The following is a 12,300-nucleotide window of genomic DNA, read 5'->3' on the forward strand; positions in this document are numbered from 1 at the left end:
GGGAGTCCCCCCCCCCGCTCCGAGCAAGCTCCAGCCCCCCCCGCTCCGAACCCCCAGGGACCCCCCCTCCCCGCTCCGAGCGAGCTCCAGCCCCCCCCCCCGCTCCGAGCCCCCGGGGAGTCCCCCCCCGCGCTCCGAGTGCGCTCCAGCCCCCCCCCCGCTCCGAGCCCCCGGGGAGTCCCCCCCCCGCTCCGAGCGAGCTCCAGCCCCCCCCCTGCTCCGAGCCCCGCCCCGCTCCGAGCGAGCTCCAGCACCCCCCCAGCTCCGAGCCCCCAGGGAGTCCCCTCCCCGCTCCGAGCAAGCTCCAGGCCCCCCCTGCTCCGAGCCCCCAGGGAGTTCCCCCCCCCCCGCTCCGAGCAAGCTCCAGGCCCCCCCAGCTCCGAGCCCCCAGGGAGTCCCCCCCCCCGCTCCGAGCAAGCTCCAGCCCCCCCCGCTCCGAACCCCCAGGGACCCCCCCTCCCCGCTCCGAGCGAGCTCCAGCCCCCCCCCGCTCCGAGCCCCCGGGGAGTCCCCCCCGCGCTCCGAGTGCGCTCCAGCCCCCCCCCCGCTCCGAGCCCCCGGGGAGTCCCCCCCCGCTCCGAGCGAGCTCCAGCCCCCCCCCCCGCTCCGAGCCCCGCCCCGCTCCGAGCGAGCTCCAGCACCCCCCCAGCTCCGAGCCCCCAGGGAGTCCCCTCCCCGCTCCGAGCAAGCTCCAGGCCCCCCCTGCTCCGAGCCCCCAGGGAGTTCCCCCCCCCCCCGCTCCGAGCAAGCTCCAGGCCCCCCCAGCTCCGAGCCCCCAGGGAGTTCCCCCCCCCGCTCCGAGCAAGCTCCAGGCCCCCCCTGCTCCGAGCCCCCAGGGAGTCCCCCCCCCCGCTCCGAGCAAGCTCCAGGCCCCCCCCCGCTCCGAACCCCCAGGGAGTCCCCCCCCCCGCTCCGAGCCCCCAGGGAGTCCCCCCCCGCTCCGAGCGAGCTCCAGCCCCCCCCCCGCTCCGAGCGAGCTCCAGCCCCCCCCGCTCCGAGCCCCCGGGGAGTCCCGGCTCCGAGCGCGCTCCAGCCCCCCCGAGCCCCCAGGAAGCCCCATCCTCGTGCGAGCCGCCCCCCCTGCAGCCCCGCCTCCGTGCAAGCCCCCCACCAGGCCCCCGGGGAGCGCCGCAGACACCCGGCCCCGGCCCTGCCGCGGCCCCCGACCCGGGTGGCTCGTACCGGCGCCTCAGGCCCCCGCTAGACCCGATGCCGCATTCCTGGTCCTGGCCGCCGCCATGTTGACTCCGGCCGCCTACGGCAGCCCCGCTGGGTCACGCGCGCGCCCCGCGTCCGTACTGCTGGACGCTGCCATCTTGCCCCTCAACCACCGCAGCGCTGGGTCCGTACGCCTGGGAGCCGCCATCTTGAACAGAAGCCGGGTACGGTGGCCTTCAAGGGTCAAGTATTGGTCCCCGGCAAGGGGTTTAGCGCTCCAATCGACCTCGCTGGGTCGAATGTGGGGTGGGGTGGACGCAATTCCACGGTGTTGGCCTCCGGGAGCTATCCCAGAGTGCTCCACTGTGACCGCTCTGGACAGCGCTCTCAACTCAGATGCACTGGCCAGGTAGACAGGAAAAGCCCCGGGAACTTTTGAATTTCATTTCCCGTTTGGCCAGCGTGGGGAGCGGATCAGCACCGGTGACCATGCCGGGCCAGAAGCGCACACGAGCTGCAGCCTGGAGCGACCAGGAGGTGCTGGATCTGATCGCTATATGTGGAGACGCAATGGGGCAGGCAGAACGCCGGGACCACGAAGCCGGGGAAGGCACCTCTGGTGAGACCCTTTGTAACTTGAATACAGGGCTTCAAAGCCAGCGTGTTTCATGGTTAATTTCCCACGCGGCCGTATTTTCCCGGACAGGTCCGGCTTTTCAGTTCTTAGATCCCGCCCGGGAGGAATTGGTAACTAGCTAAACACGTCCGGGAAAATACGGACCTAGGGTCACCCTAGATGATCATCAGCTGGGGCAGCTGCAAATCAGCCCTGGGGCACGCGGAGCCCCCTGAACCTTTGGCGGGCGGCTGGATTAGCTGTTTCTAACCAATCTGCTGTAGTGGGCAGCCGCCGACCAGCTGTTTGGGCAGGGAACCAGCAGATGAGCCCGTGTGGCTGCAGGGTCTAACCCGGCTCCCACGGCAGGTCGAAGTGGGCCGGGCTTTTACTCCTCCCTGAGCAAGAAGTTGATGCGGCTGTCCCGGAGGAGCAGGATCAGCAGCTCCTCTCTCCCCCTCGGCTCTGGGAAATGTACATTCCCCATTGTGTGGGCTGCTGCTGGGAGCAGGAGAGCTGTCTGCATTGCTCTGTCCGCCCCACCCCTTCGCACACAGAGGGAGTTTTTAGTGAGTTTCTCAAATGCCCCCTCAGGCTAAGCGGCTGAGAGCCTGTGTGAGTTAGAGATCCCCCCCCCCCACACACACACACACACACACGCCCGGCAGCCAGCAGCCCCTGGGCCAGAGGTGCCCTCGAAGCACTTAATGGGGGTGAATCGTTCACACCCAGCTGGTAGGCTGAGACCTAGGAGAGAGCAATTTCTGGCTAGCTGAGCTGTTCGTGTTTGGCTGACAGGGATCTTTCCTGATTCTAGCCACGGGGTGGGGGGGTGAGGTTGAAGCAATCATCCCAAAGAATTGGGGGTGGGGGGGGGGTTGGATTGTGCTGCACATTCACCCTAAAACCTCAGCCCCACCTTTTAAATGACCAACCCAACGGGCTTTTCTGGGTAGGGGAAAGGAGGGCGCTGCTGTTTGAAACCGTTCCCACATGTTATGAAGGCTGAAGAAGCCGAAACCCTTTGCCTTACCCTGGCTGCCTGCAAGCCGAATTCGGTTGCCCAGCTGAGCGTGAGTGATCTCTCACGCCAAACCGGCAGGCACTCAATATAAGGCAAAATGCGACCTCGTACCAAAAGCACATGTGCTATGTAATGTGAACCGCTTGATTCAGTGTGAAATAGTCTTCCCTTTGTTCTCTAAAAGGTGTCTTTTTTAAATACTACTCTCCCTTTTTTTCCCTCCCACAGCTGCAAATGTTTCTATGCTCCCCCTATCATCTCCGTCCCAGAGGCTAGTGCAGATTAGAAGGCCAAAAAAACGCACTTGCGACGAGATGTTCTCAGAACTCATGCAGTCCTTCCGCACTGAAAGAGCTCAGCAGAATGCATGGAGGCAAACAATGGCAGAGTTCAGGAAAGCAGAAAATGAACGAGAGGAGAGGAGGTGGGAGCGCGAGGAGAGGAGGTGGGAGCGCGAGGAGAGGAGGTGGGAGCAAGAGGAGAGGTGGCAGCAGCGCGATGGGAGGAGACAGGATGAAATGCTGAAGCTAATGCAGGAACAAACTGACCTGCTCAGGCGTCTGGTGGAGCTGCAGGAAAGGCATCAGGAGCAGTCCCTGTATAACCACCCGCCCTCCTCCCCAAGTTCCATATCCTCCTCACCCTGACGCCCAAGAACGTGGGCGGGGGAGGCTACGGGCACCCAGCCACTCCACCCCAGAGGATTGCCCAAGCAACGGAAGGCTGGCATTCAATAAGTTTGTGATGTATTAATAAAGAATGCATGATTTGGAAACAATAATGACTTTATTGCCTCTGAAACTGGTGATCGAAGGGGGGAGGTCGGTTGGCTTACAGGGAAGTAGAGTCAACCAAGGGGGCAGGTTTTCATCAAGGAGAAACAAACAGAACTGTCACACCGTAGCCTGGCCAGTCATGAAACTGGTTTTCAAAGCTTCTCTGATGCGCAGGGCGCCCTGCTGTGCTCTTCTAATCGCCCTGGTGTCTGGCTGTGTGTAATTGGCTCCCAGCCTCCCACCCCGCCATAAACGTCCCTCCCCTACTCTCACAGATATTGTGGAGCACTCAACAAGCAGCAATAATAATGGGAATATTGGTTTCGCTGAGGTCTAACCTAGTCAGTAAACTACGCCAGCGAGCTTTTAAACGTCCAAAGGAACATTCTACCACCATTCTGCACTTGCTCAGCCTATAGTTGAACAGCTCCTTACTACTGTCCAGGGTGCCTGTGTACGGCTTCATGAGCCCTGGCATTAAGGGGTAGGCTGGGTCCCTGAGCATAACTATTGGCATTTAAACATCCCTAACGATAATTTTCTGGTCTGGGAAGTAAGTTCCTTCCTGCAGCTGTTCAAACAGACCAGAGTTCCTGAAGATGCGAGCGTCATGTACCTTTCCCGGCCATCCCACATTGATGTTGGTGAAACGTCCCTTGTGATCCACCAGTGCTTGCAGCACCGTTGAAAAGTATCCCTTGCGGTTTATGTATTGGCTGCCAAGGTGGTCCGGTCCCAAGATAGGGATATGCGGTCCGTCTATCACCCCACCACAGTTAGGGAATCCCATTGCAGCAAAGCCATCCGCTATGACCTGCATATTTCCCAGAGTCACTACCCTTGATAGCAGCAGCTCAGTGATTGCGTTGGCTGCTTGGATCACCCCAGCCCCCACAGTAGATTTGCCCACTCCAAATTCATTCCCGACTGACCGGTAGCTGTCTGTCATTGCAAGCTTCCAGAGGGCTATCGCCACTCGCTTCTCAACTGTGAGGGCTGCTCTCATCTTGGTATTCTGGCGCTTCAGGGCAGGGGAAAGCAAGTCACAAAGTTCCATGAAAGTGCCCTTATGCATGCGAAAATTTCGCAGCCACTGAGAATCATCCCAGACCTGCAACACTATGCGGTCCCACCAGTCTGTGCTTGTTTCCTGGTCCCAGAATCGACGTTCCACGGCATGACCCTGCCCCATTAACACCACGATGTCCAAGTTGCCAGGGCCCGTGCTTTGAGAGAAATCTGTATCCATGTCCTTATCTCTCTCGTGATCGCGCTGTTGCCGCCTCCTCGCCTGCTTTTGCAGGTTCTGCACATACCGCAGGATAATGCGCGAGGTGTTTACAATGCTCGCAGCAGCAGCGGTGAGCTGAGCGGGCTCCACACTTGCTGTGGAAGGGCGTTTGCAGGAGAGCAGGAAAGCAGAGATGCAGCGGAAGCGGTGGATGATGACAGTTAGCAGTCCTACTGCACCGCCTGCTGCCAGCAGCACCCCGGACACAACCGCGGCGGTGTCGGTGAGGTGAGCTGAGCGGCCTGCACGCTTGCCGTGGGATGGCGTCTGCATGGAAAAAAGGTGCGAAACGATTGTCCGCCGTTGCTTTCATGGAGGGAGGGGTGACAATGTTTTTCCCCCATCAGGCATTGGGAGCTTAACCCAGAATTCCAATGGGCGGCGGAGACTGCAGGAACTGTGGGATAGCTACCCACAGTGCAACGCTCAGTGAGTCGATGCGAGCTCTGGTAGTGAGGCCGCACGCCGCCGACTTCATGCGCTTAGTGGGGACATACGCAATTAACTGTATAAAATCGATTTCTAAAAATTTACTTCTAGAAAATCAACCTAATTTTGTAGTGTAGACATACCCTGTGTGTGTCAGCTCTCGGGCTTGTCCCCATTTAGGTCAGCTGGGGAACAGAACCAGAGTCCTGGGTATGTAAATGCATGAGCCGTTCCTACCCGAGCTACAGACCCAGGTGCTGAGTTAGCAGCCTCGTAATCTGCCATAGGGGGCCTGTACGGTGACTCAGCACCATATCGGGCTAGAGCGGTTCCAGACGCACATACCGGGGCCTGTTCCTTCTGAAAGGCAAAGCAGCCCGGTTCTGTTCCCAGCTCTACCTGCTGGGACCGCAGACCAGCTCTCTGTTCTGGGGAACTGTACTCCGGGAACCATCGGCTCCTAGCTGGGCTTTTGCAGCACAGAGCCGTCCGGGAGGCATACATAGTGAACAGTGAGGGTAAATTAACCCTTTGCCAAGGGTCCTGGCAGAGTCTCCATCCCTGACAGGGTTTAAATGAAGACGGGAGGTTTTTCTAACTCTCCTTCACACGGGAATTGAATCCTACCAGGGCAATCGCATGGCCGGTTAGAGGGGGTCGGATTAGGTGATCACACCGGTCCCCTTGGGATCGATGAACTGGCCCTTCCCGGCAATCCTGCGCTGGCTGGAACGTGTCCCGTCCGCCTGAGGCTGCCTGCAGCCAGGGTCGAGTGACTCATTGCTCAGGTTCTGTTCACTGGAGCGGGCAACACCACACGTGCTACCCCTGCTGCCTTGAGCCACAAAAACTGGGGTACAGGCTGTATTACCTCCACCTCCCAGCTCCTTTCATCGCTTCTACTGCGCCCATCATGGTGGTATCGAAGCTGCCCCCTCTTTCTGGTTCCTCTCCCCATCTACTGCCCCACCCTTATTGGATTCCCTCTGCCCCTTTATCACCCACCCTTGCCAGCCGGCGCCCCCTGCCGCTCTCCGGTGGGGCTGAGGTGTGGGGAGCAGTGGACGCGAGTCTCGATCACGCGCTGAGCAGGAGACACATGAGGCCCAGCCCGGACAAAGGGAGTGTCCTGCTACCCCGGCCCCATGAGCAGATTTCTCCCCCTGCCCCACCTCGCCTTTACGCCAACAGCCGTGACCTCCCGGGGCCCCAAGCCAGCTGGACCGGATGCCCGGGCAAAGGGAAGTCTGTCTTCACAGCAGAGTGACCGCCGCTGACCTACAACCCTGTCTGCCAACCTCCGGGGGTGCCCAGCAGTCTGGAGGGGGGACCCCGGAAAGCCAAGGTGCGGGGTCCCTGCACAGCCCCCCCTTTTCCCAGCTGCAAGCCAGCGAGGGACCCCCACGTTCCTGCCCCACGTCAGAATGGGAATGGGGAGGTGCTACAGCCCTGCAGCATTCCAGAACTGCCCGAGGGGGACAGATTCCGCAGCGGGGCCTGCAGCTGTGCCCGACCCAGCCTGGCAGCTTGGAAATGCTCAGCCCCTGCCCGTGGGTTAGAGCCGCAGCTCCCTGCCCCCCAGATACCCTCATCCTTTGCAGGCCGATTGATTGAACTCCTGCAGCTCTTCCCAGGAGGACCCTGGGGTCCCGTGACACCAGAGGTTTGCCTGTGGGCTCATGAACCCAGCAGTGGGAGGCAGGACTCCTGGGTTCTTTTCCTAGATCAAGGAGGGGAGTGGGGCCTAGTGCTTAGAGCAGGAGGGGCTGGGAGCCAGGACTCCTGGGTTCTCTCCCCAGTGGCGGGAGGGGCATGGGGTGTAATGGTTAGAGCGGGGGCCTGGGAGCCGGGAATCCTGGGTGCTATCCACAGTGACGGGAGGGGTGTGGGGTCTAGTGGTTAGAGCGGGGGGGCTGGGAGCCAGGACTCCTGGGTTCTCTCCCCAGCAGCGGGAGGGGTGTGGGGTCTAGTGGTTAGAGCAGGGGGGCTGGGAGCCAGGACTCCTGGGTTCTCTCCCCAGCGGCGGGAGGGGTGTGGGGCCTAGTGCTTAGAGCAAGGGGCTGGGAGCCAGGACTCCTGGGTTCTCTCCCCAGCGGCGGGAGGGGCGTGGGGTGTAATGGTTAGAGCAGGGGGCTGGGAGCCAGGACTCCTGGGTTCTATCCCCAGCGGCGGGAGGGGCGTGGGGTGTAATGGTTAGAGCGGGGGGCTGGGAGCCAGGACTCCTGGGTTCTCTCCCCAGCGGCGGGAGGGGAGTGGGGTCTAGTGCTTAGAGCAAGGGGGCTGGGAGCCAGGACTCCTGGGTTCTCTCCCCAGCGGCGGGAGGGGCGTGGGGTGTAATGGTTAGAGCGGGGGGCTGGGAGCCAGGACTCCTGGGTTCTCTCCCCAGCGGCGGGAGGGGCGTGGGGTGTAATGGTTAGAGCGGGGGCCTGGGAGCCGGGAATCCTGGGTGCTATCCACAGTGGCGGGAGGGGTGTGGGGTCTAGTGGTTAGAGCAGGGGGGCTGGGAGCCAGGACTCCTGGGTTCTATCCCCAGCAGCGGGAGGGGAGTGGGGTGTAATGGTTAGAGCGGGGGGCTGGGAGCCAGGACTCCTGGGTTCTCTCCCCAGCGGCGGGAGGGGCGTGGGGTGTAATGGTTAGAGCAAGGGGCTGGGAGCCAGGACTCCTGGGTTCTCTCCCCAGCAGCGGGAGGGGTATGGGGTCTAGTGGTTAGAGCGGGGGGCTGGGAGCCAGGACTCCTGGGTTCTCTCCCCAGCGGCGGGAGGGGCGTGGGGTGTAATGGTTAGAGCAGGGGGCTGGGAGCCAGGACTCCTGGGTTCTATCCCCAGCGGCGGGAGGGGCGTGGGGTGTAATGGTTAGAGCGGGGGGCTGGGAGCCAGGACTCCTGGGTTCTCTCCCCAGCGGCGGGAGGGGAGTGGGGTCTAGTGCTTAGAGCAAGGGGGCTGGGAGCCAGGACTCCTCGGTTCTCTCCCCAGCGGCGGGAGGGGCGTGGGGTGTAATGGTTAGAGCGGGGGGCTGGGAGCCAGGACTCCTGGGTTCTCTCCCCAGCGGCGGGAGGGGCGTGGGGTGTAATGGTTAGAGCGGGGGCCTGGGAGCCGGGAATCCTGGGTGCTATCCACAGTGGCGGGAGGGGTGTGGGGTCTAGTGGTTAGAGCAGGGGGGCTGGGAGCCAGGACTCCTGGGTTCTATCCCCAGCAGCGGGAGGGGAGTGGGGTGTAATGGTTAGAGCGGGGGGCTGGGAGCCAGGACTCCTGGGTTCTCTCCCCAGCGGCGGGAGGGGCGTGGGGTGTAATGGTTAGAGCAAGGGGCTGGGAGCCAGGACTCCTGGGTTCTCTCCCCAGCAGCGGGAGGGGTGTGGGGTCTAGTGGTTAGAGCGGGGGGCTGGGAGCCAGGACTCCTGGGTTCTCTCCCCAGCGGCGGGAGGGGCGTGGGGTGTAATGGTTAGAGCAAGGGGCTGGGAGCCAGGACTCCTGGGTTCTCTCCCCAGCGGCGGGAGGGGCGTGGGGTCTAGTGGTTAGAGCGGGGGGCTGGGAGCCAGGACTCCTGGGTTCTATCCCCAGCGGCGGGAGGGGCGTGGGGTGTAATGGTTAGAGCGGGGGGCTGGGAGCCAGGACTCCTGGGTTCTCTCCCCAGCAGCGGGAGGGGCGTGGGGCCTAGTGGTGGGCCTGAGGAAGGGGCTCTTGGAAGGACTCCTGGATCCCAAGGCATGAGTGCCACTCTCGCCCCTCCCCCACCCCTGCGAGCCCTTCACCCCAGGCCTGGCTGCATTTCGGCAGAGCAGCCTGCAGTAGCTCCGGCTGCTCTCGGGGCTGAGACGCTGGAGCCCCCCTGCCAGGGAAAACGCTGCCCCGGCCCAGCAGGGGGCGCTGCCCTTAGCCCCGCAGCAGCGGCCGCACTTTGCTGGGTGACATTTCGCTCTGTACAGGGCCCGGGTGGCTTCAAAGGCATCAAAGCATGTGGGGCGGGCGGGGAGCCCGACTGAACCTCTGGCTGCTGCGAGCAAGGGCAGGCAGGGGGTGCCCTGGGGGGGGATAAATAGGGCAGAGGTGGGGGCATCAGGGGGCTGGTGGAGACTGACAGAAACGGGCAGCGAGACAGCATCTGGGGAGCGCGCTGGGCTGCAAACTGGGGGGACGTGTGGCGCCAGCTCAGGTGAGCGGAGGTGGGGGGAGCCAGAAAACAGGCCCTGATTTTGACCCCCCCTCCCCTAAATCGAGACGACGGGGGAGGCCATGGAATTGACAAGAGGTTCGGATCAGGGCCAGGCTCAAATGCCGGGTCTCGGGACCGGAGGGGGTGAGTTTCACGGGCGGCTGGAGGACTCAGATGGGTCCTGCCGGTATTGGCCCAGCTCTGGGACGGCCTGTTCCCGGGGCAGGAGCGAGAAACGGGGTTAGGGCTCAAACCCCAACAGTGTGTGTGTGTGACCCCCATCCTGAGCTTGGAATAGGACCCAGGAGTCTTGGTCCGGGGGGGGGAGGGGAACTCCTGCCTCGTAGCCCCACTTCTAAAAGGGGAAACTGTCCAGAGGAAGGCCTGGGTGTCCACACTCCTCGGTTCTATCCCGTTCTAAGCGTGGGGGCGAGTGCTTAGAGCAGGGTGGGGGTGGGAGCCAGGCGTCCTGGCTTCTACCAGCTCTGACCACTTGGTTGGTGACCCCAAGCCAAGTCACTGCCACGCTCTGTGCCTCAGTTTCCCCACCTATTCAGTAAAGGGGATGGGTGCCCAGGCTTCCTGGCCCAAGATTTAGTGCCTGCCCCCAATCCGTTGTTGTGCGCTGTTAGAGATCTGCCATGCCCCGCCCCAGAGGTGGCTGCATTTCAGCGGCAGGTCACAGGCATTTGGGAGTCTTCGGATCTGCTGCCGTTTAAATGTCACGGACGTTTGCCTGCTGCTTTGGTTCTCGAGGCACAGCCGGAGTTCAGCATCTTCACCCCCTCGTTGGTCTAACCCAGCCCTCCTGTGCCCTGCAGATGTCGGGGAAGGCGGCCAGCAGCAATCACACAAGCCAGGGCCAGAGGGCGGTGGAGCAGCTGCGAACAGAAGCCGGGCTGGAGAGAATGAAGGTGACACGACACCCCCTCCCGATCCCTCCACTGGGGAATTCATTTGGTGCCGGATTGGCCAGGTCCGGCTTTTCCCCGCTGGTGAGGGTGAGACGGGAGTTCTGCCTAGGCCAAGCAGGACTCCTGGGTTCTTTTCCCAGCTCAGACTCTGTTTCGGCCCCACCCCCACTGGAAACCAGCCTGAGGCCTAACAAACTCACGTCACGGGGAGGAGCAGGGGAGGTGACGAACCAGCAGCGGCTGCCAATCTGGAGCAGAAGAGATTCAAGGCCTAAATGGGGACCTAAGTCCCCTCTTATCCACACACACCTCCCTGGGAAAGGGCAGGGAGGGGGAAATTGACGACAGGCTCCTAGTTAGAGGGGATCTTTCCCCAGGGGGGGCACGCCCCAGAGGCAGAACCATTTGATTGGGGGGGGGGCAGGGAGGGGCACAGCCTTGCCCCTGCCACAGCTCAGATCTCCCCCTATAGGGTAGCACCGCACAGGGGCCTGAGACAAGGCAGCTGCTGCTCCCCAGTGGGTAAGAGTGGGGGGTCCCTTTCCAGACATCCCCGCCCGCAGTGTGTGGGGGCGTTTCCAGCCCTGCAGCGGGCCGGGCACATGCCGAGTTCAGGCTGTTCCGTCCTCAGGCCCCTGTTTACAGGACGGATTAGAGGGAGGAACACGGTAATTGCCCGGGAGGTGGTGGCGGGGTCAGGCCAGCGTGTTCCTTTCACGCGTGGTTTAGCAGAAAAACAGATCCTGCTCGGATCAGCTGCAAAGTCGGCTCCGAAAGGGGGAGGCAGCGTGGGGGGATGGATGGGGCAGAGGCTCCTGGCCCCTTTCAGCTCTGCCGGGATGGGGCCCTCCCCACTGGCACTGACCCGCGCCAGGTCCTTACGTAAAGCCTGGGCTGAGAGGTGGCTGGGTAAGGTCCTGACTCCCACGCCCCTGCTCTAACCACTAGCCCCTGCCCCCCACCCCGCTGTTTGGCTTTGTTCACCTGCCAGGTCTCCAAGGCAGCCCGTGAGCTGCTGCAGTACTGCCGGGCGCACGCCCAGAGCGACCCGCTGCTGACTGGTGTCCCTGCCTCGGCCAACCCCTTCAAAGACCAGAAAACCTGCAGCATCCTGTGAAGAGCCTGGACCCACCGCCCCAGCCGGACAATAGGGAGCGGCCTCGGAGGGGGCATGACGGGGTTCCTCCTGTGTCCCACCCTATCACCCTGCTCCCCTCCCCCCAGCCAGGTCAGCGCAGCCTCGGTGTGCAGAGAGAAGGAGATGTTCCGACCCCTGGGCCCCGATCCCTCCTGGTGTAAAGCGGGTGAGAGGAGGAGCAGGGAGTTGGGGGGAAAGCGTGACCCTGCTGCAGCCGGGGGAGCTTTGCCATCGCTTTCAAGGCGGCCAGGATCTCCCCCACGGTACAGCAACCCCATCGCCAGATACAGCCTCGTGCGCACACCATGGGGAAGGGGAGCCAGGCCAGGGCCAAGCCAGCCTAGCAGCCCTGGGAGATGGGGATTGTTCTGGGTCCTCATTCAATCCACCCCCCCTGGGGCTGTGGGAGGCCAGACTGGCAGCTGGACAAGCTGCCCCCACTCTACTAGGCTGCCTCATCCCTGTCCGGGAGGAACCCCCCCCTTGGGGGTGAGGACAAGAGGGAGGAGCTAAGACTCAGTGGGCCGTTCCGTTCTCAGCCCCCCTCCCTGGCTGCCCGACTCCCTGTGTGACCCCAGGAAAGTCACTTCCACGCCCTTGTGCCTCAGTTTCCTCATCTGTGAAATGGGGATGATACTTCCCAGGAGGGGGATTGGGAAGCACTGGGTTACTACGGTGATAATGGCCTGGTAGGCAGACAGTTACAGCCTGCCACTGCAGGGAGCCCAGTTAGTGATGGCAGCCGGTTCTGTTGGGTACCAGGCCCAGCCGCGCCAGCTCACTGCACACAGGCGGGAAGGGCTCT

General features: G+C 62.7%; 1 protein-coding gene across 1 annotated transcript; it reads left to right on the plus strand.

Annotated features, from left to right (window-relative positions):
- The first annotated feature begins 10,264 nt into the window (after positions 1-10,264).
- Positions 10,265-11,474, plus strand: GNG14 (G protein subunit gamma 14). Its single transcript, XM_065419504.1, has 2 exons — positions 10,265-10,357; positions 11,349-11,474. The coding sequence occupies exons 1-2, from the start codon at positions 10,265-10,267 to the stop codon at positions 11,472-11,474; spliced, it is 219 nt and encodes a 72-aa protein (XP_065275576.1).
- The last annotated feature ends 826 nt before the right edge of the window (positions 11,475-12,300 follow it).

The sequence above is a fragment of the Emys orbicularis genome, chromosome 19, assembly GCF_028017835.1.
Source record: "Emys orbicularis isolate rEmyOrb1 chromosome 19, rEmyOrb1.hap1, whole genome shotgun sequence".
NCBI lineage: Eukaryota > Metazoa > Chordata > Testudines > Emydidae > Emys > Emys orbicularis.